The 27,979-nt window shown below is 39.7% G+C and overlaps 1 protein-coding gene across 22 annotated transcripts in view; it reads left to right on the top strand.

Moving 5' to 3' along the window:
• The window catches only part of DLGAP1 (DLG associated protein 1), an 856,539-nt gene that overhangs the window by 672,403 nt on the left and 156,157 nt on the right, over positions 1–27,979 (top strand). For all 22 annotated transcript variants that reach the window (XM_082353525.1, XM_082353532.1, XM_082353530.1 and 19 more), the window contains 2 exons: positions 3,795–3,972; positions 16,653–16,893. In XM_082353525.1, the coding sequence (XP_082209651.1) occupies positions 3,795–3,972; positions 16,653–16,893 (419 nt within the window). The remainder of the gene's footprint in view (positions 1–3,794; positions 3,973–16,652; positions 16,894–27,979) is intronic.

The following is a 27,979-nucleotide window of genomic DNA, read 5'->3' as shown; positions in this document are numbered from 1 at the left end:
GTTCCAAGTATTATTGCATTTTCTCTTTTTGCAGTGGCACTCTTACTGATACACTAGCCAAGTGTGTTTGTCTAGCTGATCCACAGCCACCTAAGGGCGTCGTCCCACCTTTGGGTGCAGTTAAAGGACATGATAATGAATGGGGCTCAACCAGGCCAAAATCTCAGTTCAGTTGGGATAAGCCATGAGAGGTTAACTTAGCATAAGCAATCTGGGGAGAAAGTGAAAAATGATGGATGTCATTTGAATAGGCTAACATTGATAAATAATTAATCTTACACGAGAGCTAATATTTCTGAATAGGCACACTCCTTTCCTTCCTAGCAAATCAACTTCCTCTTGAGGTGAAAATAATCACTGCATTCTTTTTTGGAATTTCTTTCATGAGTGTTTCAGCGTCAGGAGCACATGTACATACTGTACCCTTTATGTTGACAGCTGTGGGCTCTGCTCTCTAAGTGGACAAGATAAAAGAGTTCATTTCCTTATATTCAGTGTATCATTAAAGAATGCATTGTTTTATCAGAAATGACTCACCAAAGTAGAACTATTCAATCTCTTCTGAATGATTTTTCAGTTTGGAATTTGGGAATTATGGTTTATTTCATAACAAGCAGCCAGGGTGAATGATTATTTCAATGATGCTTCATTTCTCCATCTCAGCCAGCAGACAGACACTCATTTCTCAGAACATTGGGTTTTCACTTCTTCTTTTGAATGGAGATCATTTACAAAACAGCCACCCCCAATGCTGCCCTGATAACCGCTTGGAAGAGCAGCATTATTTATGTTGGCAATATCATTGCTCTGGGTCAGGTTACAAAATAGCCAAAGAAACACATTTGTCACCTCTCAAGTTCTATGTGAAAGTGAACTTCAGGTTATAAATGCTTCTAGCTAAGTCTCTCTTTTCCTAGAAGAAATCTCAAAGGGAAAATTTATTCTTCAGTTTATTTGTTTTTTGGCTGGAATTTTTGGCATGGGCATTTATAAAGTGGTCCATGGGGAATCTCCAGAATGGCACAGGATCCAAAGGGAACACTGCTAGAACAATCAGTTTCTCTTTTATGGTAGTAAAATACATAAGAGATTTCCTTTTGATGTTAAATTCTAGATCTGTTCTAATTTGTCCCCTCCTTCAGCGTAGTTGCAAAAAGTGGCTGTTAATCAAATTCTCAGCTTTTAGCATAAAATTTATAGATTAATTTAGGGAAATTTTAACTTTTTTTTTTACAATATTGAGTTTTCCCTCCAGGAAATTTGATTTCCTCTTTTATTAGGACTTGTTTATTGCCCTCCATAAAATTTTTTTTTTTTTTTTGCCTGCGTTGGGTCTTCGTTGCTGCGCTCGGGCTTTCTCTAGGTGCGGTGAGCGGGGGCTACTCTTCCTTGCGGTGCACTGGCTTCTCATTGCGGTGGCTTCTCTTGTTGCAGAGCACGGGCTCTAGGCTCGCAGGCTCAGTAGTTGTGGCGCACGGGCTTAGTTCTCCGCTGCATGTGGATCTTCCTGGACCAGGGCTCGAACCTGTGTCCCCTGCATTGGCAGGTGGATTCTTTTTTTCTTTCCTTTTTAAACATCTTTATTGGAGTATAATTGCTTTACAATGATGTGTTAGTTTCTGCTGTATAACAAAGTGAATCAGCTATATGTATATATATATCCCCATATCCCCTCCTTCTTGCGTCTCCCTCCCACCCTCCCTATCCCACCCCTCTAGGTGGTGACAAAGCACCGAGCTGATCTCCCTGTGCTATGCAGCTGCTTCCCACTAGCTATCTATTTTACATTTGGTAGTGTATATATGTCCATGCCACTCTCTCACTTCGTCCCAGTTTACCCTTCCCGCTCCCCGTGTCCTCAAGTCCATTCTCTACGTCTGGCAGGCAGATTCTTAACCACTGCGCCACCCTGCCCTCCATAAAGTTTTATCACTTTTTTCAAAAATTTCTGGTGCATTTCTTTTTTGTAATTTCTACTTATTTTATAATGTTTTGCCATTTTGAATGGGATTTTTAAAGTAAAATTTCTACTTGGTGGTGGAAGTATATAGAAAAATTATTAATTTCTCTATTTTTACCCTGTATGTAACTATTTGGGGGATCACTCTTATTAGTTCTCATAGTTTTTCAGTTGATTTTCTTTTACCTTCCAACTAATTAATTGTATAATCTGTAAATACTCAAAGTTCACCTTTTCTTCACAATATTTATATTCGTATTTCTTTTTTTTTTTCTAATTTCATTAGCTAGGATCTCCAGAATAATGATAAATAATAGCAGCTATATTGGGTCTACATCTATCTCCTTATCAACTTTAATTTTTAATTGTAAGCAATGTTACAGCAAAAAATTTTTTTAATTTAATAATGAAAGAAAAATCGCCCTGAATCCCACGTGAAAACAAACTTTAAAAATTAGTAATAAACACAAACATAGAAAACAAACTTGTGGTTACCAAAGGGGAAAGAGGGGGAGGGGGATTAATTAGGAGTTTGGGATTAAAACATACAAACTACTATACATAAAATAGATAAACAACAAGGACCTACTGTATAGCACAGGGAACTGTATTCAATATCTTGTAATAACATATAATGGAAAAGAATGTGAAAAAGAATAGATATATATGTATAACTGAATCACTTTGCTGTACACCTGAAACTAACACAACATTGTAAATCAACTATATTTCAGTAAAAATTTTTTTAAATTACTAAAAAAATAATTGTTTGTACGTGTATAGAAAGGGTAAGGAAGGACGTACACTGAGCTGCTCTGGGTAGTTCTTTCAGGGGAGTGGAATTCTAGAGCAGGAAGAAGGGGAGTGGAGACCCACTTTCTGCTTTGAGCACCTATGGATATCTTGGCTTTTTGCAAGGAGCAATTTCTACTTTTATAATTTTAAAATGCATCTGGGACACAACATTGTAAATCAACTACACTCCAATAAAAATTTTTTTAAAAAAGACTAATGTCAAATAGCAAAAATTAATTAATTAATTAAGTAAGTAAGTATATTGGGAAATTTATTAATACAGTTGAATAGTTCTGAATTTAATATATCAAATATGAATACATTTAATAAACAGATTTATTACCTTAAGTATAAAGATATTGTATGCTAAGGCTTTTTTCATTTTGCAAAAGATATTGACTTAATAAAGAAATATGTGTTCATAAAAAATAAAATAAAATAAAAAATGCATCTTGGAAAAAATCTGAAGAGTATAAAGTATGTAAAGACTTGTCTTTGGATATCAAGATTTAGAGATGCACACATTTTTAATGTCTAAAATTTAAGTTTTGTTCACTAAATTAAATCTCAACTAAATGAGATCAAGATTAGATAGAGAGATAAATAGATGATAGAAAGATTGATATAGTTATAGATATATAACCACTTGTTGTTACTAGAAAGTCCAAAAACAAAAAGATGGCACAGAAAAGAATTGGGTACAAAGGAAAAGCTTGCAAATTACATAGGGCAGAAGTCCAGGGCAGGGCAGTAGCAGCTCTACTCTCCTCCCCAGGCTGCCTAGGAAAATATGATTGAGGAAATTATTTCCTGGGCTGAAAAAATTATAATTGCTCTCTGATGTCATCAGATCTCAATGATTTCCCATCAAACGTTTTCTTTCCTAGACCCCACGGGGGAGTTTAGCAACCACGGGAGGGCATCTCTAGTATTTGCCCCCGTGTGTAGGGTGCCACATCAGTCACCGTCCTACCCTGTCTTATTACTGCCTGCGTATTAGAACAGGACTAAACACACACTCTTCGTTGTTCTCTTCCAGGATTTCCAATGAGCACTCCCCCAAACTCCAGATCCGGAGTCACAGTTACTTGAGGGCGGTCAGTGAGGTCTCCATCAACCGAAGCCTAGACAGCCTTGACCCTGCGGGCCTGCTCACATCACCAAAGTTCCGCTCCAGGAATGAGAGCTACATGCGAGCCATGAGCACCATCAGCCAGGTGAGCCCTGTGGCTGCATCTGTGAACTGTACGAGGGTTGGTGGAAAACAAGAGGGCATGACCTGAGGAGGTTGACATCCCCCGGAATGATGCTGATGGGTCTGGCAGGAGGTCAGGTCTAAATGCTGCCTGGTTTGGTCACAGGGGGCTCCTGGTGCCAACAGTCTACCAGCAGGGGGGGGTCCTTGGCAGATGGATAAAGCACATCAGGGAAGTCCTTGGAAATTCATTAGCAGTCAGTTGGCACCAACAAATTAGTCATTAAGGAGTTGTTGGATGAGGCTTCGGTTGTAAAGATGTTTGAAGGATAGAAGGACAGGGTAGACATCATTGGCAAAACCAAGGCAGTGTCAAATCATAAAAGTATTAAGCAGGTAATCAAGACAGGGACCCAGGCACGGGAAATGAGATACAATCTATTTACCCCAACTGGGTCCTAGGTGAATATTGCATCTTGGTTATAAGACACAAGCCCAGTTCTAAGAACTGGTACCCAGAACTAGGGATGAAGACTCAGTAAAGGTGACTTAGTGTTGCATCCGAAATATTCAGCTAAAGTTTCTTGGTGACTCCCACTGATGGTCTCAGAGAATGTGGGAGAGGGTTAGGCTGCCCAGACCAACGGAGGGTTGAACCTAGGACTCCTGGAGGGCCTGACCCTGCAGCTTTCAGGGGCCACCAGGCGAGCAGGAGGTGGCTCCAGGGCTTCCTCTGGGAGGACAAAAAAAAAAAAGGTATTTTTTTGTAATAATGTTTAGGAGCTCTGAATTTTAATTTATATCACAATTTTGAAAACTAAGCACCATACTATTAACTCAGCTCATATGCAGTGAGCAAAACACTGGGCCAGATTTTGCCAGCTAGTCAATGGTGAATAATGCCTAAATCCTGCTCCCCAAGTGTACAGTCTAATGGAGAGCATACAAAAAACGTGAAAGTGCTGTAAATAACAAACGTTATTTACTTGAACAAAAACACTCTGCGGTATGGGCTTCCCTGCTGGTGCAGTGGTTAAGAATCCGCCTGCCAATGCAGGGGACACAGGTTCGATCCCTGGTCCAGGAAGATCCCACATGCTGTAAAGCAACTAAGCCCATGCGCCACAACTACTGAGCCTGTGCTCTAGAGCCCGCGAGCCACAACGACTGAGCCCACGTGCCACAACTACTGAAGCCAGCAAGCCACAACTACTGAGCCCACGTGCCACAACTACTGAAGCCAGCGAGCCACAACTACTGAGCCCATGTGCCTCAACTCCTGAAGCCAGCGAGCCACAACTACTGAAGTCCTCACGCCTGGAGCCCGTGCTCTGCAACAAGAGAAGCCACCACAATGACAAGCCCACGTGCAGCAACGAAGACCCAATGCAGCTAAAAATTAATTAATTAATTAATTAGTTTTAAAAAAACACTCTGAGGTAGGTAGGGCAAGAATTAACCATAAGAGCTGCCTTTATTGGGTCAGGCACTGTGCCAACTGCTTCATATTTTCATAATATTCATTCTTATAAACACACTGTAAGATATGTAAGTAACCAGAAGTTAAATGGGACTTTCTTTGTGGTCACAAAATTGTCACCAAGATCCCAAATTGACTGAGTAAAAGGTGTTCAGTACCGAGGATTCTAAAGAGAGAGCTTCTAGGCATGGGGTCTAGGAATATGCATTTTAACAAATATTCCAAGTGATTCTAATAAAGCAATACATTAATAAAGAAGTATTTATTAACGTAGTATATATCTGAACTTTGAAAATGCTGGCCTAAAGCATATTCAAGGAATAATGAATTCTCAAGTGTAGTTAGAGCTCAGAATACTTAGAGCAATGGGAAATCTGTTCTGAGTTTTGTCCTGGGGACATTTTTTTGTACATGGCCTTCCATTCAGGGCCCAGGGGACTGGACTTTATTCATTAGGAATGGGACTGATTGAAGATTAATTAAAACTTCAGCTTTTAAGCAGGCAAAAGATATGATCAGAACTTTGATGGAGGATAATTAATGTAGCAAAAAAAATGTAGGAAAGATTGGAGAGGATGAGAAAGAGGCTAGAGGCAGAGAAGCTAGTTTGAAAGACATTGTGATCATCAAGGTGAGAATTACTGCTACTGCTGGTGCTGCTGCTGCTGGTGGTGGTAGTGGTGAGGATAGTGGTGGAGATGGTGGTGAGGTGGTAATGCTGGTGGTGGTAGAGTTGGTGGTAATGGTGGTGGTAGTGGTGATAGTGAAGGTGGTAATGCTGGTGGTGGTGATAGACTAAGCACTGAAGCATCTCTGATCTGTCAGAGTGAGACCCCGAAATAGGACCACTGCTCTCATTTTGTCCCTACCATCAAAATAGAGCTCCCTGCTCTAAATGGGTTCTTGAAAAGCAAAGGCAGGGACCACAGCAAGGCTCCAAAAGCAGGGTAGGGCAGGAGTCAGGGAAAGCTGACATACTAGATTCCAGTATTTGCCTACTGTACATTTCCTCACTTTAAAGTAATCTCCAAAGGGAATTCCCTGGCGGTCCAGTGGTTAGGACTCTGCACTTCCACTGCCAGGGGCCAGGGTTCGATCCCTGGTCAGGGAACTAAGATCCCCCATGCTGCGCAGAGCAGCATGCAAAAATGAATGAATGAATGAATAAATAAATGTAATCTCCAAGAGTATGCACACCTATCTGTGCTAGGTACTGCTGTCCAGTGATACCCACTATCCCAACTCTTAGGTAAATACTTGGCACCTCATTTGGTGAAATTTGGACTTGCCTTGTTCTTACTTTTTTCACAGTAAACAATATAATATTTAAAACGTCTTTAAGCTTATCTTTATGCTGGACAGGCTCATGGTCATATAGCCTTCCAGAATTGCAAAATAGTCTACAAATCCCAGGTGTCATACCTGCAGAATACTTCGGTGGGTTCAGAATATTTCGTTGGAAAATGTTTATACACAATTACAGCTTTCATAATTTTACATGGTTAAAACAGGAGAGCAGGTCACTTCCCCATCAGGACATGCGTCTACACAGCTGCCTGCTTTTAGTCCCTATGCTGTAGATCTGACCTTCCTTGAGACAGTGTCACTTCCTGGTGACAATTTAGTAAAGTATCAACAAATCACTGAAGAGGCACATGTAGGCCTTGATCCAGGGGCAGGTCAAGTCTGCAATTCAGTGGTGTGATCATTTCGCTTTAAGTAAAATACAGAAAGCAGAGCCATCCTAAATGGATTCCTAATGACACACCATTTTTCTAGTTCCATATTCAATTTTCAAGTAATAGAGTATCGTGAAGGATAATTTCAAACTTTCTATCGCAGTCCCAACGTTGTCATTATTCAAAGGGAATGGTTTCTTCTTCAAAGCAATCCTACCATATATACTCTAGGCTTTTCAAAAAGTAGTTGGTTTTTGTGATGTCAGAGATATTCTCTCTTATAGATCTTTAGTAGCAGCTCTAGTAGTATAGAATTTAAGTACATTATATCCTATTCCTCCTTAAAACCTGATATATTATTGATATATTATTCATCAAAGGCTCCTAGAAAGATCAAAGTAAAATGTTGTAAGCCAAGAAATTGGTCTAGAATAACTAAATTGTTTGTTTCTGCCATTCATACCTTACAGAAATAAAACATTCCTAAAAACAGACTGTGCTTGGATGATAGAGAAAAACTGAACACCTTTTTATATGTTTATAACCTTTCTATATTTTTCTACTATATATACATCTAATAAATCAGGGGCTTTTAAACTAAGACTTAAGAAGAAAGAATTACAGAAAGTCACATTTTAAAAAAATATTTGGTATAATAACTGTCATTTCCAAATTAGTTTAATTTACATCTCAATTTATTTCAAGTCCAAACCTCAAATATCTTCATCTGGAATCATAAACTAGAAGCTCACAGACATATTTTGTCCAGTAACATGTTGAGTTTCCATATCATTTTTTTATTTTTTTTTAAGAGGGACTCCATTATCTTTATTTATTTTTTTAATAGTTTTTTGGCCACGTTGGGTGTTTGTTGCTGTGCTCGGGCTTTCTCTAGTTGCAGCGAGCAGGGGCTACTCTTCGTTGCGGTGCACAGGCTTCTCATTGTGGTGGCTTTTCTTGTTGAGGAGCACGGGCTCTAGGAGCGCAGGCTTCAGTAGTTGCAGCACATGGGCCATAGGGTACGCAGACTTCAGTAGTTGTGGCTCGTGGGCTCTAAAGCGCAGGCTCAGTAGTTGTGGCACACGGGCTTAGTTGCTCCACAGCATGTGGGATCCTCCCGGACCAGGGATCGAACCCGTGACCCCTGCATTGGCAGGCAGACTCTTAACCATTGCACCACCAGGGAAGTCCCACATCATTTTTAAAACACGAATGTAATAGGCAGTTATTATGCTTGGTGGTAATACCAGCAGTTTAGCTGTGACTTTTGACCTAGATCATCCCTTCACTTTATATACACAAAGAAATGGAAACTCAAATAAATTAAGCATCTGTCAGCACCCAGCTAGTCAGTGACAGAAGCTAGAAAACCCAGGTGTCCTGACTTCTAACTGGTAAGTTTCTCCAATGTCTGCTGAAATTGGGGTATGGGTGGCAATAATAATGCCAATAATAGTAGTAGTAATAATGAAAATGAGAATAATGGAATAGTTACCATGTATTGCTTACCTGATATAAGCTATAAGCTTTGCATATTATCTCATTAATTTCATAGCAACTATAAGAAAGATCATTTTTTTAATTTATGAAACTCAGTCTTAGACAATTAGAGTAACTTGTCTCATTCTTCCCACTACACTATCTCACAAAAAAACTATCTAGTATTTATCGAATGCCTACCATGTGCCTTGAAATGTGCACTTGTATATTTCATTTTTTTTATCCTTAAAGCATCCCTATGATGTAGGTATTATTATATGCATTTTAAAGATTAGGAAAATGAGGCTCAGAGAATTCAAGTGAATTGCCCATGATATAGTAGAAAGAGCATTAAACTACTCCTTCTTTCCATATAGAAAATAAATCCAAATGAATTTAAAATCTGAGCACTAACACAAAGTGACAAAAAGTTTTAAATTAGGGGAATATGTGTATGATATTATGGTGAGAGTTATAAATTTTAATAAAATAAGAATTATAGAGAACATAAAATAAAAGATAGACATCTAATCTAACTAAAAATCAAATATTTCTGTGTAGCAAAAGACATCTTAAAAAAATAAAAAAGACATCTTCAAGTTAAAATTGACAGGGGGAACGTCTAAACACATCAAGAAAAAAGCTTAATGTTCCAGTTGCCTAAAGTGTTTCTACCAATTAGTATGAAAAGATAAACAACGTAAAAGAATTTGGGGCAAAGCTTATGAAATAGCAAATCAAAAGGGAAAAAAGTACCAAGTCCAATAAATATAGGAAAAGATGTTCATATACACTAGTAGGCTGGTAAAGATAAACTGAAACAGCACAATATCACTCTTGACCTATCAGGCAGCAAAAACAGCTAATACCCAGTACTGGTGACCATGTTTAAAATGAGCTCTGACTTACTTGCTATTTGGGATGAATTGCTACAACTGTTTTTGAAAGTAACGTGGTAAAATCTACAAAAGGTAAAATAAATCTTTTGGCACGGGAATCCCACTTGTGGAACTTTATAATATAGAAATGAAAGTACCAGTATATAAAGATAAACAAACAAGGAAGTTGGTCATAGCATGGCCTCCAAGGACATACTTGAATCATCATCCACAAAGCAGTGGTTAAATAAATTATGGTCCAATCATACTATACAATATCATGGAGGTGGTGGCTTAGTGTCTGAATCTCCCTGAGTCTCTGTATAAAAGCAGACAGAGCAACTAGATAGAAAAACTAAAAACTCATGGACAACATTTACAACAAAATCAGATGATAAGATATTCCATGAACCCAAAATGTAAGTAGATAGGAACAAACCACCAGTAGCCATAAGCCTGTGTTGCATCCACATCTGTGCTGGAGAACACAGAGGAAAACAATGACTTTTTTGATGGATGTGAGTAAAGCAGAAGGAAACCACCAGCAGGCAGTTTGGGGGGGGGGGGGGTATGTATTTGAGAACAGCAGCCAAAACTGGGAAGGATTTGCCTTCTCTAAGAGCAGGTAAATTCAAGGAGCCTGCAGTAAAATCAGGAGAGGTTGGGGAAATCTGAGCCTATGTATACACTGGAAACCAACCAACCAGTTTTTCCTTCAAGAAGAGGGCCCAGTTCTGAGAAGAAACAGTTGGGAATAGAATCAAATATGAGCAAGATGGAGACAATAGCAAAGAAGAAAAGAGAAGGTTCAGGTAAAAGTTGGGGGAAGGAACAAGAGAATCAGGAAATCTTGGAAAGCAACACAATGCTAAAACAATAGAAGAGGAAGCCCTGTGGAAAATTCAGGGGGAAAATCCTGAATGTATCACCTTCTCAAGGTCAGGAAAACTAATTTTACTGAGAAATGAGGAACAAAAAAATATCCACTTTAAATCACAAAGTCACTATAATAAAGAAAAGGGAATAAGGAACAGAATAACATTCCTACAGAAAATGAAAGCATGCCAGAAAGACACACCCACGAAACAGATCAAAACTGTAACACACTCTTTCAAAATAAGCTAAAAGACATTAAGAAAATGACATAAGACATGGGAGGAAAAGATATATCTGAATTTTCAAAAACTTAAAAATGATGTCACAGAACTCAGGAAAGAATTAGAAGTAAAAGAAAAATCATTTCAGAAATGAAGATTAGACTGAGGGAATAGAGGAGCAAATGAATGAGACATTTTATACACTGAGAAAAATAGAACCTGAAAAGGAGGAAGAGTTTTTAAATCAAGAAAAAAGAAGAAGAGTTAAAAAGGATTCAAGAGAAATTGATAAATATGGAAGATAGGCAAAGATTGACCATAGAGATAATAGAAGTCTCTGAAGAAGATAATCAAAGCAAAGGACCAGAACAAATAATAAAACATTAAAGAAAACATCCCTGAAATAAAAAGATTCAAAAGAATATACCATGTACCTGAGAAACTGACGCAAAACAATAAATACCAAGACATAGTCTAGTAAAATTACAGGATTTTGAAGAATTAAAAAAAAAAAAAAAAAAAAAAAGAACCACCACCCCCCCTTTGGACTTCTAGACAAAAAAAGCAAGTGACTTAAGAAAGAACAAAAATTAAATTATCATCAGACTCTATAATAACAATAGTTTATGCCAAAAGAAAATTGAGTAGTATGTTATTATAGTCAAGGGGGAAAATGTGAACCAAAGATTTTATATCCAAAAAAAACTGACTTTCAACTCTAAAAAGCATGGGCACACTATTAAAAGCATGGATGAATGCAGGGAATATTGTTTCCATGAGCCCATCCTGAGGCATCTACCAGACAGTGAGCTTTAGACAACCCAAAAGACCAAATGTAAGAACTAGTGGCAAATAGATGCATGACTTTACTTCTGGACTCTCCATTCTGTTCCATTGGTCTGTATGTCTGTCCTATGTCAGTGCCAAACTGTTTTGATAATTGTAGCTTTGTAGTAAGTTTTGAGATCAGGAAGTGTAAGTCCTTCAGTTTGGTTTTGGAAATTATGATGTATCAATGTATTTTTCTTCATGTTTCTTGTACTTGGATCCCAACAATGAACACTAGGAGTTTCAGAAAGAAAAGAGAAAGCAGAAGGAAGGCAATTGCTAATGAAAAAATGGTCCTAGAACTGAAAGACATGAATTTGCAGATTGAGAGGGCCCACACAGTACCCAGCAAAAAGGATGGAGAAAGATCCACACAGAGAATGCCATGGTGAAACATTAGATCATTTGGTACCGAAAAAGGTTCTAGAAGGGATGGGGCAAACCAGCTCACACGGAAAGGCTCAGGAATGAGAAAGGCATCCACTTGCTCAATCTCTAGCACACACGGAGGCTAAGAGACAAAGAGCAAAACCTGGAAACATCTGAAGGAAGAAGGGATACAGCTAGAATTCTAAATGCAAGCATGCTCTCCCTTAACAGTAGAGGTGGGGTACAGACATTTCCATCAATGTGAGGTGGCGCCTTCCCAAGAAAGCACTGGAAGATGTGCTCCACTGAAAGGAGGGAATAAAATAAGGATGAGGGAACAGGGGCTTCACCACAGGCTAGATAATAAAGGGCACCCCTGGAATGATGGGGAAGGGAGATCCCAGGACAGCAGTGGGCTTGGCAGCCATAGACTGCAGTAGGATAGGACACTCTAAGAGGGATGCTTCAAGGGCAGGAAGGACAGCAAGAGGTCTATGAACATATCAAGAGATTCATATAAGCAAGTGTTCCGCAATATGGATGCAAACAGCATAAGATCCAACTGGAAGAATTGAAAATGGTTGCCTCTGGGGAGGGAGAATTGGGGGTGGGATGGGTGGGTCAGGGGTCTGCTCTTTGTCTTTATAAGCCATCTAGAACTATTTGACCTATATTTGTGTCTAAGTTGGATAAAGAATCATCTTTTTATATAAAAAAAGTAGTGGCAAGCATTAAATGTATAGTTATTTGTAAAACTAAGACTAATGAGAGCTACAGTGGGAGAGAACGTGTATGTTATATGCTCTGATAATGTCAATCTAGCACAACTATTTTTAAATGAGGGAATAATAGAGACAGCAGATGCAAAAAAAAAAAAAGAATTGTGAACTGTTTTCAGTAATGGTTGGGCAGTGGTGGTACTCTTATGCTATTCTGAGGCTGTTGTGTACGTACTGTGGAAGAAAGCAAATGAATTATTGTAGTATATCACAATTCCATCATCTTCTGTGTCCTTGAAAACCAGGATTTTTAATATGCGATAAAGATATACGTATAAATATAACATAGAAGACGTTACATAAAAACACTACAGTGTGAATTTGAATTAGATGTATTCATAACCTAGTTCTCTGTCCATTGAAAGGCCTAGGAAGAATGACCAACCCTGTAGCAATGACAGTGAAGCTTCCTGGTGCCCAAATTGTGTTCTTGTGATACCATTTACCACTAAAAGAAAAAAGGCTTTCTGGAAAAATACTAATTTCAGGACTGGGCAGGAAAGATGCAAGATAAGTTTTGAATAACTTGTCATACCAGGTACAGAGGAAGTTATCAAAGACCACTGGTCTCATGTCAAAAGGACCCAGGAGCCAACCTAAGAGGTTCCCACTGGCCACAGATGGGACAGATGAGTTAAGTAAGAATGAAAATCGAAGTGGATTTAAAACTGTCAAATACTTTTAAATCTATGAGTCCATTTTGATACTTTTAAAAATTAACTGGTCATGTTTAGTAGATACAAGAGAACAAATTTATTATCTTAAAAATTAGTAAATAGAGACATCCCTGGTGGTCCAGTGGTTAAGAATCCACCTTCCAATGCAGGGGATGCAGGTTCGATCCCTGATCGGGGAACTAAGATCCCATATGCTGCGGGACAACTAGAGAGCCCATGCACCGCAACGAAGAGCCCACACTGCAACTAAGACCTGATGCAGCCAACTAAATAAATAAATAATATATATTTTTTTTAATTAGTAAATAAAAGGGAAAAGAGCAAACATCTGCTGTTACTGTGTGAACTGAACCCACTAACCAAATAATATGAGAGGAAGCATTTCTTTATTTAAAAAAAATTCCAACTAGTGACTGTAGAAGTTGGTAGAACCAAGAATATCACCATTTTGCAACCCTCAATGAACTAATGGATCTAGGCACTGAGCATCGATGACTCCCAACAGCATAAAAAGAGAGATAACCAGACATAATGTGCTTGCTGATGAGACAGCCCATGACACATGACCTCTAGTCTTGCCAAAGAGATTGAACCTGAGTCTGATCAAGCCTCTGGATCCAACTTTCAAATTTCAGGAAACACGAAGGACAGTGGAACATGCTAAATCCTCCATGTGCAGGAAATCAGCAAATCCAGACTCTGGGAAACCTTCCAGGTCAAACGCCCCAGGTGCTTCAATAGATAAATTGTAATATTTGTTAAAAACAGGTGGAGGGAGGCCTGAATATTAAAAGTGAATTAAAAGGTATCATAAATTTTAAAAATGGGTAAGACCAAACTGTAGAGTCTAGGGATGCACATCTAGGTGAAAAAAACATAAATGCAAAGGAGTGCTTACAATAAAACTCAGAGCAGTAGTTACTTTTGGAGGGAGGGTGGGGGCTGTGGATAGGATGGGGTCTATGGAGGGGCTTCTAGGTGCCTGAGAAAATTCTGTTCCTTGATCTGAGTACTAGGTACAAGGGTGTTGGCTTTATTATAATTCACAAGCTATGAATTTATTTTGCATGGTTTTCTGTATCTGTATATAATAAAAACAAAAAGTTAAAAGAGAATGAAGGGGCTTCCCTGGTGGCGCAGTGGTTAAGAATCCACCTGCCAATGCAGGGGACACAGGTTCGAGCCCTGGTCCAGGAAGATCCCACATGCCACGGAGCAACTAGGCCCGTGAGCCACAACTACTGAGCCTGTACTCTAGAGCCCGCGAGACACAACTACTGAAGCCCGTGCGCCTAAAGCCCATGCTCCTCAACAAAAGAAGCCACCGCAATAAGAAGCCTGTGCACCCCATTGAAGAGTAGCCCCTGCTCAACGCAACTAGAGAAAGCCTGCGCCCAGCAACGAAGACCCAACACAGCCAAAAATAAAGAGATATATAAATAAATTTATGAAAAAAAAAAAGAGAGAGGGGCTTCCCTGGTGGCACAGTGGTTGAGAATCTGCCTGCCAATGCAGGGGACACGGATTCGAGCCCTGGTCTGGGAAGATCCCACATGCTGCAGAGCAACTAGGCCCGTGAGCCACAACTACTGAGCCTGCGCGTCTGGAGCCTGTGCTCTGCAACGAGAGGCCGCGATAGTGAGAGGCCCGCGCACCGTGATGAAGAGTGGTCCCCACTTGCTGCAACTAGAGAAAGCCCTCGCACAGAAACGAAGTCCCAACACAGCCAAAAATAAATAAATAAATAAATAAATTTTTAAAAAAGAGAGAGAGAATAAAGAAGGAGAATCTATTAAGAATATAAATATAAAATAGAAGGTTAAGTGGAAAAAAACAGGTTGCAGAATTATTCAATATATTTACTTTCTGATTCATTTTTTATGAAAAATAGGGTAGGGGGCACTAATACCCTCTGAAAGGTAATCATCCAAGTTTAATTGTTGTTACCTTGATAGGGATAGATACTTTACTATTTCTTTGTGATGTTTGATTAATAGGGGAAAATCTAATAATAATAATAAATATATATGTACAGTTTGTTTTACTTTTTACTTTGAAATCATTCCAAACTGACAAAAGAGTCACATGTAAAATAAAAAGACCTCCTGTACATCACTGACCCAGATTCATACTCATTGATTATTAAAGTTTTGGCTCATTTGCTCACTCTCTGTATATTTGACAATTAGTTGCAAATATCATGTCCCTTTACCTCTAAATGCACCTCCAACTATCTCCTAAAAACAAGTATATATTATATATATAATTTTTAAATATGGACATATATAATTATTAGCCTTGAAAATGTGCAGGGATCTTATATCAAATTAGATAAAGTATATGAAAATACTACTTTAAACTGTAAAGAATTATTATTAAGAAATGTATGTCTCTTTTCCACTTGATATGCTTTAAGGTAATAGAAGTTTAAAGAAATTAGCCATTATTGGACTGCATCTTCATATAACACAAAATGAAGACAGGCAAAAATTGCCATCATTTTCAGTATATGCTCTAAGCTTAATTATAGTTTAATCTGTTAAATTTTCAATTACTCATGAATTTGATATTAAGGAAATTTGACATACGAAGTTCTAGAAGGTAGCAGAACTTTGAAGAATGCTGCCACACCTCTATCAAATCAGCTGCAAAGTGAGAAATTGACAGAAGCACCTGCTCTGGCTTTTTTTTTTTTTTTTTAAGGTGGTGCTCAAATCCAATGTAAATTATGTACAGAGGAATATAATAATAAAAACTGATTCTTCGAAAAGGGAAGACCTCATTTGGAAGAATATTAAAACACATTTATAAACAATTTGTGGACCATATCAGCTTTTACAGAGAAGAATGAAACCTTCTTTAAATAGTATGTTTGAAAATCTCAATAGTGCCTTTCAAGATTTTGACATCTGGGTTTGGTCAATTTTTGTGCATGATGTGGGTATCTTGTCAGAAAATATAAGGCCTGTTTTTATACTTTGCACTAAATTAAGTTTCAGTCGATGCAAATTATTTGACGAACTAGTTACTTCCAAAGGCACAATAAAAATACTAGTTTCTAAAACGTTTGTGCTAAAATTACAGCCCCATTGAAATATACGAACTCTGACCGTAGGCCTATAAAATTGGCCCCTAGGTTTGCATTGATAAATAAGGAAGAATTAGCACCTTGGCGTGCCCTAATGTAAGATTTCCCTACACCACGCTTCCTTGCATTCTAAAAACAAAGTTCTTTTTCTTTAGAATTTAATTGACTATTTGGGATCATAAACTAGATACCATTCTACTATAGTCTGTCAGGTAGAGGAAATAAAATGCGCTGGAGTTTACTGCAATCGGACGGGGCGTTCTGGGGGATGCACTTTGGAGACGCTCCGAGGGCGAGGCGGCTTCTCCCCCGGAGCAGCGCGGTGTTACGGTCCCGTCTCGCCCGCAGGTGAGCGAGATGGAGGTGAACGGGCAGTTCGAGTCGGTGTGCGAGTCGGTGTTCAGCGAGCTGGAGTCACAGGCGGTGGAGGCCCTGGACCTGCCGATGCCCGGCTGCTTCCGCATGCGGAGCCACAGCTACGTGCGCGCCATCGAGAAGGGCTGCTCGCAGGACGACGAGTGCGTGTCGCTGAGGTCTTCCTCCCCGCCGCGCACCACCACCACCGTGAGGACCATCCAGAGCAGCACGGGTGAGTGGGCAGAGCTGGCCCCGCGCCCGGGGGGCGGCACGACTGCCCCCAGACACTGCACGTGGTCCCCTCGCTGTTATCACACGGTCACCCGTCACCAAACCCCACCCACACCCCGGGAGGCAGCGCCTCTGCTTCCCTGCCCGCCTCTATCCCCAGCCTCCGGCCACATCCACGCACCCCCTTCTTCCTCCATCTCCATCTCTGGTACCAACAGAGGAGACTGCAACTGTGGGACCAAGAGGGATGGCACAGGGGGAAGATCTTCCCAAAACGCCCGCACAACATCCTAGGACCAGCACACTCATCCCACCCAACTCCTCCTCTCCATCATCAGGCCCCGACTTTTAGGGGTGTGACCCCTCCAGGAATCAGACACCCTGATTGTTGAGCATCACAGAGTTGGAAAGCTTTTTAAATTCCAAGATATCCACAAAATGACTCTCCCAAAAGACCTGAAGAACCACTGCGACAAAATTAGAAATGGATGGTGCAGTAATATTGACTGCACAGTTTATGAGTTTTCTTTCCTTATAACAGAAGGCAGATTTATTTCATCATTTTAAAACCTCCCGACTATACGCATACAGAACCTCCTTTTCCCTCTAAACTGAATTTAGGTTTATGCTGCTACACTGTCTTTTGATCTGATTTTAGTCAGAGAGGCACAGCAGAGCTTAACTGGTTTCCATGACACTGGACCTACATTGGAACATAGCCATAGATTGTGTGTGACAGTGTACGTGTGTTTTTTGGGTTTTGCGGTGCTTTTTTAATAACATTAGGGTCCAAGAAGAAAATCCCCTCCATAGTTAACTAGTCTTAACTTTGATGGAATTCAGCATTACTCCAATAAAGACTAATTCTACAAAAAGATCATCAAACCAAGAGTCAAGATAAATAATGATGAATTAATTAGAAGGAAGAGTCTGTGCTAGACTATTGTATCCTTCAGTTTTTGTTCTAGGTGCCTCAAGTGTAATTATCATTCAGCCTAGAACTTTTGCAGGCTTGAGAATTAATAGGTTCTCAAACCTGAATTAAAATCCAGTAACTAGAAAGACAGGGTTGAGATAGAATTTGCAAATAACCATTAGAGGTGAAACAATAGGCATTCCTTCTGGACCAATGCAAATTGGGATCTCAGGATTAGGGGAAAGATGCTTCTAGACGTTACCCTGGCTCAGCAGCCCTGCCAGAGCCCAGCAGCTCTGGCCCTGGCTGGCTGTCTCCCACCAGAGATGGGGGGTGTCCATTCTTGCTCACTAGGAAATTTCGCAAGAACAGCCCAGACAAGGTTAATAAGTTAAATAAGGTTGATTCAGGAAATGAACACATTTTTAAATTCATTCATGGGCATATTTATGTGTGTTTACATTTGTGCACTAAGTGTGGCTTGAAGGTCTGCCTGTGCCTCTAGCTCCTCACTGCGTCTTTGGTGTTTCCTTGTTTCCCTGTCCCTACCTCCAACTCCCCCCCCCCGCCCTCTTCCGTGTCTGGTCCGGTCTCTGTATAGCGGCCTCGTCACCCACCAGCTACTCTTCTGTGCTGCAGTTACTCCTTAAACATGCAAAATGCAGATCCTTGCCCAGAAGGGCTGAGGGAAGGAAAAGGGCTACTGGTTCACCTCCACCTCCACCACCCCTGCAGGGAGCAGTGTTGTGGGTAAAGTGACAAGGACTCCAGAATGGCTGTTTTCAGATCAACTAAGAGGCGTTTGTGTTTCGTCCTTTAAGAGACAATTTACTTACTCTTTGTACTGTGCTCTTCACCCCAAATACCCTATTCTGACCTTCCTAAGACCCTTCCCAGCTGCTCTGGGGGTTTGCAGAGTTCAAACAATAAAAATCCAGATAAAATCCAGGTTGCCAGTTACATCGGAATTGCAGATCAACAGTGAATACTTCTGTAGTGTAAGTATATCCCAAATATTGCATGGGACCTACTTATACGACAGAATTATCTGTAGTGTCTGTAGTGTTTGCTAAATCTGACAAGCCTATCAGAGAAGGAAGTGAGCAAGGCCTAGGAGGGCGTCCTGTGCTGTTCCATTTAGAATGTAAATTAAGGGACTTCCCTGGTGGCACAGTGGTTAAGAATCTGCCTGCCAATGCAGGGGACACAGGTTCCATCCCTGGTCAGGGAAGATCCCACATGCTGCAGAGCAACTAAGCCCGTGTGCCACAACTACTGAGCCTGCGTTCTAGAGCCCTCGAGCCACAACTACTGAGCCTGCGTGCCACAACTACAGAAGCCCACGCGCCTAGAGCCCATGCTCTGCAACAAGAGAAGCCACTGCAATGAGAAGCCCATGCACCGCAACGAAGAGTAGCCCCCGTTCGCCGCAACTAGAGAAAGCCCACATGAAGCAATGAAGACCCAACACAGCCAATAAAATAAAATAAAATAGAATGTAAATTAAATTGGAGGGGTTTTAGCCAGAGGTCCTATGTGGGAGAACAGCCAAATAATAAAAGAAATAAATGAAAACATCACGGAGATGACAGCAACTGCTCCATCTTGGGCTCCACATGCCTTGTCCTAAGTCCTGGACCCCGTCCACCTGCAGCCTTCTAGATGGGAATGCTCCAGGCTTGGCTGCAGCTGCAGGGGTTTAGGGGCAGGAAGATGTCACAGGGAATGGTGAAGCGTAAAATATCAGAGTTTTGTACAGGACAGCCAGTGACTTCACCCTTCATCATCCAAGTCAACATTATGATATATCATTTTTACAGTCGGGGAAAAGTAAGCAAACTATTTAAGGGCTAAATATTACAGTAGATTCTAAGTAAGGCCTTTAGAATTCTAATATCACTTTTCACAATTTCTCTATGCCATGAATTGGTTCTTTTTAAAAAGTCACTTTAGGATATAATAAGATGCTGTGCCCTTCATTCTACTGCTCTCATAATTCCTGGGTTTCCTCCTTACCCCTCTTCTTTCTCTCTCTCTCTCTCTCTCTCTCTCTCACACACACACACACACACACACACAATTTTCCCTTTCTCTGCCACGTGATGTCAGTACCATCATATTTTCTTCTACTGGTTTCCTTCCATAGAAAATCTACTTTCTCATAGGACCTACTAATTTTTGAAAGCGTGCGCTCATCTGTGTTAATCACGAACTGACTTTGCTCTAATTTTAACCATTTCCCCATGTACACAGGTCAGATTTACATCCGCGTTGGGACATGACGTAGATTTCTCCTTTGCTCATTATTCTTGGGACGTTTACAACAGATTCCATTTGTCTTAAACTTCCCTTTGCCTGAAAAACAATGCTTCGTTTTTGTCAAATGCAGTTAATAGCTATACCTTTTCTCCCCACGACAGTCCGCATTCTGAGTCTTTGATTTTTGTGTCAGCCCATTTTGAATGGTTCAGATTTTCAACAAAATAGACTATTAAGCTTTTCTCCTCCAGCCTTGTCCATTGTTCATCTGAGCAAAATGACACCACCGACAAAGGTCCACAACAGTGTCTACTGCCACGTGGGAGAATCAGGAAGATGAGCTTGGCTCTAAATGGCCCTAAGGAGCCCCGAGTAAAATGATCAAGGATTAATGGAGCCTCAGGGGCCAACTAGGAGCTGAGTTAGGGAGTGATTTATAGTTATGCTTCTTTTGGTTTATTGACTTTTCAGTTTATCTAACTATGATACAGTCCTATGTTATCTCAGCTTATCATCTGCTTCAAGCACGCAGATAATCTCTCCATCTAATAGATTCAACAGGTTTTTATGTAATCATCGCACCTGGGACTATTTGGTGAGGATTAGAGCTACTGTAGGAAAGTAAAAATTTTAAGAGGGCAGTTAGCCCTATGACTGTGGGAAAACAAGCACCCTTACCTCAATCGTCTGAATATTTTAGGTGAAAGTAGAACTTGGTGTTAGAAACAGACCCAGACCTCCACTTCAGAGTATTGGATTCGACTGGCCTCCTTGTGGAATATACAAATGCAATTGTATGCGTTTAAGGATGAGGTTTCTTTTTACTTCCTACGCTAAGCATCCAAGATCTATCAAAAGCATTACCACATTGCAGCTAGACAGACTTCAATATGGTGACACCAGGGACCTGAATAAGCAAAAATAGTGTATCATCATCAGTGGATCTACTCATACAGATACACAGACACACACGTGGTCAGAAGAGACAAAATACATCGTTTGTAGTTGTTACCCAGCAAGTAGTAGGCAGGAGGGTCAGTGGGTATGGACAGAGGGAGATTTTTTTCAATAAGCACATATTGCTTTTCATGATTTTAAAAGCCAATATAATATTTGAATTAAAATAATACTCTTTGACAGAAATAGGCAGACTATCATGATATATGCTTCTCTGGTCTTTTAAGAAGTTTTCCCTTTGAAATTACAAGTTTTTGAAGGAAGCTTTATGTAGCAATAATATAATATTTATAAAGAGTAAGTATATGCCACACTGTTGCTCCTCAAGTTTGGCCTGTGTGCTATATTCTTTTATTAGCGGAAGCTCTTAGAAATGGATGGGGTTGAACTGGTCTCCTGTTCTTGATGGAGCCCCCAGGAAGGGCAGCGAGGGCCCAGGACAGAGCGTCACCCTGGCGAGGAGCCCCTCCAGCAGGGGGCCAACACACTTTGCCCTCTTGAGTGTGGCTTGGGGCCGCGGTGATCACAGCATGTTTTTCCAGTTTGATTTTTCTAACAAGAGAGATCGCATTTTCCTTTAAATAGAGACACGCTCTTCCATAATCTTAACCTCACACACTTTCCCAGCTCCAGATACAAACGCAGTTACCTTTTTGAGCACCTGAGGTCGGGGCTAATGTCCCAGGAGTTCTCACAGGTTTGGGGCATCACATGCAGGCAGCCATCCCATCTAGAAGACCACACCAAACCTGCCTTCCGGCATCCTACACTCCGATCCCATACAGCCTGCTATCCCCCCACACCCAGCAACAGCAACAAACCCTAAACACACAAGATCTTAAGCAGAATAACATTAAGGTAGTAATTTACATTTATAACACACATGCTAGGCATTCAATAATGGAGGAAAAAAAGGTAAGAGAAGATGCAGAAAAATACTTGTTTTACTCCGATATAATTGACATATTACATTGTCTAAGTTTAAGTAACTGTGATTTTAAAACTCCCAACAAACAAAAGTCCAGGACCGGAGGGATTCACAGGCGAATTCTATCAAATATTTACAGAGGAGTTAACACCTATCCTTCTGAAACTATTCCAGAAAATTGCAGAGGAAGGAACCCTCCCAAGCTCATTCTATGAGGTCACCATCGCCCTGATGCTAAAACTGGACAAAGATACCACACTGTGTACGTTTAAGGTGTAGAATGAGTTGATCGGATACATTCATATGATTAGCACCACAGTGTTAGCTAACACCTCCATCACAGCACATAATTACCACCTCTTTTCTGTGGTGAGAACATTTAAGACCTAGTCTCTCAGCAACGTTGAATGTAATACAGTATTGTTGACTATAACCACGGTTCTGTGTATTCGATCTCCAGAACTTATTCATCTTCTAAATGGAAGTTTGTTCTTTTGACCACTGTCTTCCCCTTTCCCCCACCCTCCCGCCCCTAGTAACCACCACTCTACTCTCTGTTTCTAAGAGTGCAGCTTTTTTAGATTCCACATATAAGTGAGATTATGCAGTATTTCTCTTTCTCTGACTTATTTCACTTAACATAATGCCCTCAAGGTCCACCCACGTTGTCACAAATGGCAGGGTTTCCTCCTTTTTGTGGCTGAATAATGTTCCATTGTGTATCTATATACCACATCTTCATCCATCCATCCCTCCATGAACACTTATGTTGTTTCCATATCTTGGCTATTGTGAATAATGCTGCAGTAATTAGCAAAAAAAAAAAAAAAACTTAAGTACCTCACAAACTCCATACTCAGCAACTGTTTGGGGACTTCCCTGGTGGTCCAGTGGTAAAGAATCCACCTTCCAATGCAGGGGATGTGGGTTCGATCCCTGGTCAGGGAACTAAGATCCCACATGCCACGGGGCAACAAAGTCCACGTGCTGCAACTACTGAGCCCTCGCACCACAACTAGAGAGAAGCCCACGTGCCTCAGCTAAGACCCAATGCAGCCAAAAATAAATAAATAAAAAATAAATCATTTAAAAGTTTGGATAATCAAGGTGACTTTCCCAAGGAAATAGCATTGATGTTAAAACAAGTTGAATCATAAAATATTAGCAATAGAAACTTCTACATCATCCAATCCAGGGGTCTGAAACTACAGCCTATGAGCCAAATCTAACCTGCTGCCTATTTTTGTAAAAAAAAATTTATGGGAACAGAATCACATCCATTTGTTGACACATTGTCTGTGGCTAAGTAGTTGCTCCAGAGACCGTATGGTCCAGAAAGCCAAAAATGTTTACGCTCTGGCCCTTTACCGAAAGAAGCTGCCACCCCTGATCTAATCCACAGAACCCATTTTAAGGTAGGAAAAGCAAGGCCCAAAGTGATGGGCTTCTAGCTGGAGGCAAAGTCAGAATAAAACCCCAGGTGAGCCATAGCCCTTTGCCTGTTTGAGCCCCAGCTCTACAAATTCATGGAGAATCCTAAGAGTTCAGAGGAAGCTCACTTCTTTCTAACAGGCGCAAAGTTAATTAACAGGTTGTTTTTATAAAGCAATGAGGGAAAAGTTCAGAAGTTCAAAGGACACACAGCGGCCAGCAATTTTTTTAAACAAAGAGCCTTTCTTTTCTATTCAAGATAAGAACAAGTAATAAATTTCAGATCTTGCCTGGACTGGTTCCTTTTCCCTCTGCTTATGAAGCTCCCTTCCTTGAATTTCTCCAAACATCCAAGTAGAACTGGAGATTTCCACTTCCTCCCATCTTAGAAGGCCTAGACCAAAAAAAAAAAGGCAAGATTTGTAGTACAACTTATGCCTCTTGTGAGGCAACTGCTCTGTTTTTTACATCTGAGAAAACTGACAGTGATGACTTTTGGAAGAATTTTGGTTATAACGTTTCTTCTTTGGGGCCCTCAAGGTGACATTCTTCTGCACTCTAAGTAGAAATATTATGAAGTCATAAAATGCAAAAGTCCTGTCGACACTGAGGAAGACAGAGGGTCTGAAGAGTGTCTTCTGCTTTCATCTCCTCCAGGGTTTTGCTGCATATAAATCACCTCTCGGGGGTGTGGAGAGAAGGGAACCCTCTGACACTGTTGGTGGGAATGTAAATTGGTGTAGCCACTATGGAGAACAGTATGGAGGTTCCTCAAAAAACTGAAAATAGAGTTGGCATATGATCCTGCAATCCCACCCCTGGGCATATACCCAGACAAAACTATAATTAAAAAAGGTGCATGTACCCCTATGTTCATAGCAGCACTGTTTACAATAGCCAAGACATAGAAACAGCCTAAATGTCCATAGACAGACGAATGGATAAAAAAGACGTAGTATATATATATATATATATATATATATATATATATATATATATATATACACACACACACACACACACACACACACACAATGGAACACTACTCAGCCATAATAAAGAATGAAATAATGCCATTTGCAGCAACATGGAATGAGTTAGAGATTATCATACTAAGTGACATAAGTCAAACCGAGAAAGACAAATACCATATGATATCACTTATATGTGGAATCTAAAATATGACACAAATGAACTTATATAAGAAACAGAAACAGACTCACAGACATAGAGAACAGTCTTGTGGTTGCCAAGGGGGCCAGAGGGGGTCGGGGGAAGGATGGATTGGGAGTTTGGGATTAGCAGATGCAAACTATTGTATATGGAATGGATAAACAACAAGGTCCTACTGCAGAGCACAGGGAACTATATTCAATATCCTGTAATAAACCATAATGGAAAAGAATATATATATATATGAATCACTTTGCTGTACAGCAGAAATTAACACATTGTTAAATCAACTACAGTTCAATAAAATAAATTTTTTAAAAAATTGCCTCTTGTATAACTGATTCACTTTGTTATAAAGCAGAAACTAACACACCATTGTAAAGCAATTATACTCCAATAAAAACGTTAAAAAAAAAAAAATTGCCTCTCAGGACCAAAGCGCCAAGCCTGGAGGTATCATGCACCGTAGACAGCCCTCAAATCTGCCTTTGCCCATCGGAGGGGTTGTCACAGGGCCAATAGTGATGGGGCCCCAGGGTCTTCCGGCCTTTAGGGTTGTTGTGAGGTTCAAATGAGATCATTAATAAGGAAGCACTATGTAAATTACACATCAGAATGCCTCTACCTTGGCTTTCATTTTAATCTCTCAATCTCGCTTAGTTTAATAACAAAGATAATGGCTAATCCTGGAGCACGTACACCTTGACAAGCATTATGAACCAGTTGCATAGATTATCTTGTGTAATCCTCACAAATACTCTGTGACATGTATGGGATATGATATCATCGTTTTCATCACGCAGGAAAAAATATTAAGGCTTAGTGAGTTTAAACAGCTGGACCAAGCTAGTAAGTGACAGAGCAGGCTCGTAAATTCTCTTTACTCATCAATAAGTGCTTAGTAAAGTATAGTATACCCTGAACTAATTTATTACAAATCTGTCTACAGAATGAGAGGCTCAGGAACTCTTTTCTTTCATTTTTCTTCCCACAAATATTCATTTAGTTCCTGCCACGTTTGAAACCTGTGTTTTCCATTAAAATTTCTGAAAATCCCTCTTTAAAAGAAACTGTTTTGATCACATATTAGTGACGTGGTTTTTCATGCTGGTTTGTCTAACCCTGGAATATCTGTTTAAAGTGAAATTAAAGATGTTAAAAAGAAAGAGAAATGACAATGAATAAAGAAAAAGCCTCAAAGAAGAAAATACTCTTTGGGTTTAAATTTTCGTATTACACTTCGTCATTTTGAGATGAAGGTGGATTTAAAAGATCAAATATCCAACCCTTGATCTAGTTACAGTGCTCAGACAGCACTGAATGGAAAAAAGAATTTGTACCAACTCACGTGTAAAGTAAGCAGGTGGTAAAGTCTGTGTTGTGGCTGATGAAATCATCAGAGGTCTCTACCTTGCATTAAGTAAAAAAATACTACGATAATTTAATCTTGATCTGGCTGGTCTCTTGGCTGGGTTGAGCATTCACAACCCAGTTACCAAGGTCAATCAGAAAACACAAATTAGAAAATCAGACTTCTTTCATGTGAATATGGGAAATTTCTCAAAAAAATTAATGACATGACAACACAGAACCTAAAAATTCACTTTTTTATCTGTCCGATACCTCCGTAGACACTGTTTTGTAATGGAATAAGTGGACATTTTTAAAAGCCTTCACTAAGTCCAACGTTGTCTGATCCAATTCGTATTGAACTTTAACAAATATAGTAAAATAATAGCAACTGAAAACCATATGTGTGATTAATGCTGGCACTTGGACAACCCTACACAGCTCCAGCTAGTAAATCCAACAGCCAAGGTTTTATATTTCTCTCTGTTCCTCTTGCCATTGACTTTCTGTCAAGCATTCAGGGTAACCCTTTACTGCTGCCAAGTGTCCTTACTTAAAAAAGAGAGAAGATCAAGATGAATACTGCCATGATTTTACTATATTAGCAACTATATAAGAAATAGTCATATATTTATCGTAATGAGAAAGCAATGATCATGTCACTATTAACACTGAAAGTTTTCTCTGCCATCTGCTGGTGTCCTACTGACATGTAAATTCCACCAGCATACAAGATAACTTTTTCTTTTTTACCCTTTTCTTTTTATTGCCATTTTTTTAACTGAAATATAGTTGATTTACAATGTTGTGTTAATTTCCACAGTACAGCAAAGTGACCCAGTTATACACACGTACACATTCTTTTTCATACTTTTCCATGATGGTTTATCACAGGATATTGAATATAGTTCCTTGTGCTATGCAGTAGGACCTTGTTGTTTACCCATTCTTTATGTATTAGTTTGCTTCTACCAACCCCAAACTCCCACTCCATCCCTCCCCCTCCCCCCACCCTTGGCAACCACAAGTCTGTTCTCTATGTCTGTGAGTCTGTTTCTGTTTCATAGATAAGTTCATTTGTGTCATATTTTAGATTCCACATATAAGTGATATCATATGGTATTTGTCTTTCTCTTTCTGACTTATTTCACTTAGTATGATAATCTCTAGTTGTATCCATGTTGTGGCTCTTTTTTACGCTTTTCTATTAATTATCAGTATTGCTGAGAATACTCATAACTTCTAATTTAACTTGCAGAAGAAAATAACTAGTCTAAATTATCTCTAAAAAATACAACAAACTGTCAAAATTTAATTAGTGTTTACCCCTACAATATTTTTTGTTTTATGGTTTCAAGGGGATATATAATATTATTAAAATTAACTTTGCTGAACCAGTTTTATACTTTACAGGTATATCCCTGACAAGGAATATCAGATCTGATGAAATCAGAAGCTCACTCTGAATTTCTGAGTAGGATTACCATCCCTTGCCTCTTAAAATCCAACCTTGAACTTCTTTTTCATCTGATATCCTTATCCCATTACATACTTTCCCCCACAATTAAATTATATAATTTAAGAAAATCAGTGAGTCCATGTCATCCACTGCTTTGCCTCTAAAATACCTTATTCTCTTCCAAAATGTTGATGATGGCCAGAGAATTATGACGAGATATGAAATGTTGGCTTTTATCATTTTCAAGGAACTTCTTTCCATCATCTTTTATTAACTTTTTGTTTAGAAATAATTATGTATTTACAGGAAATTACAAAGATGGTACAGAAGTCGCTTATACCCCTCACTCAGTCTCCCCCAATGGTTACATCGTAGATAACAATACAATGTCAAAACCAGGAAACTGACTTTGGCACAATGTATAGGGGTAGTTATCACAAGCGCAGATTCTTGCAACTACCACTGCCCTCGAGATACAGAACCATACCATCACGACAAAGGTCTACTCTTGGCCACATTTTACCACTTTGAATCAAGTATAGAAACCGAACCTCCCTACAAGTCCCTTTGCCTTCTCTCATTTATAATATAATTATCTTAAATATTTTCTCCAC

The sequence above is a fragment of the Balaenoptera borealis genome (genome assembly GCF_965194805.1).
Source record: "Balaenoptera borealis genome assembly, chromosome: 14".
Lineage (NCBI taxonomy): Eukaryota > Metazoa > Chordata > Mammalia > Artiodactyla > Balaenopteridae > Balaenoptera > Balaenoptera borealis.
The sequence above is the reverse complement of the archived record's forward strand: the minus strand, read 5'-3'. Positions and strand labels throughout refer to the sequence as shown.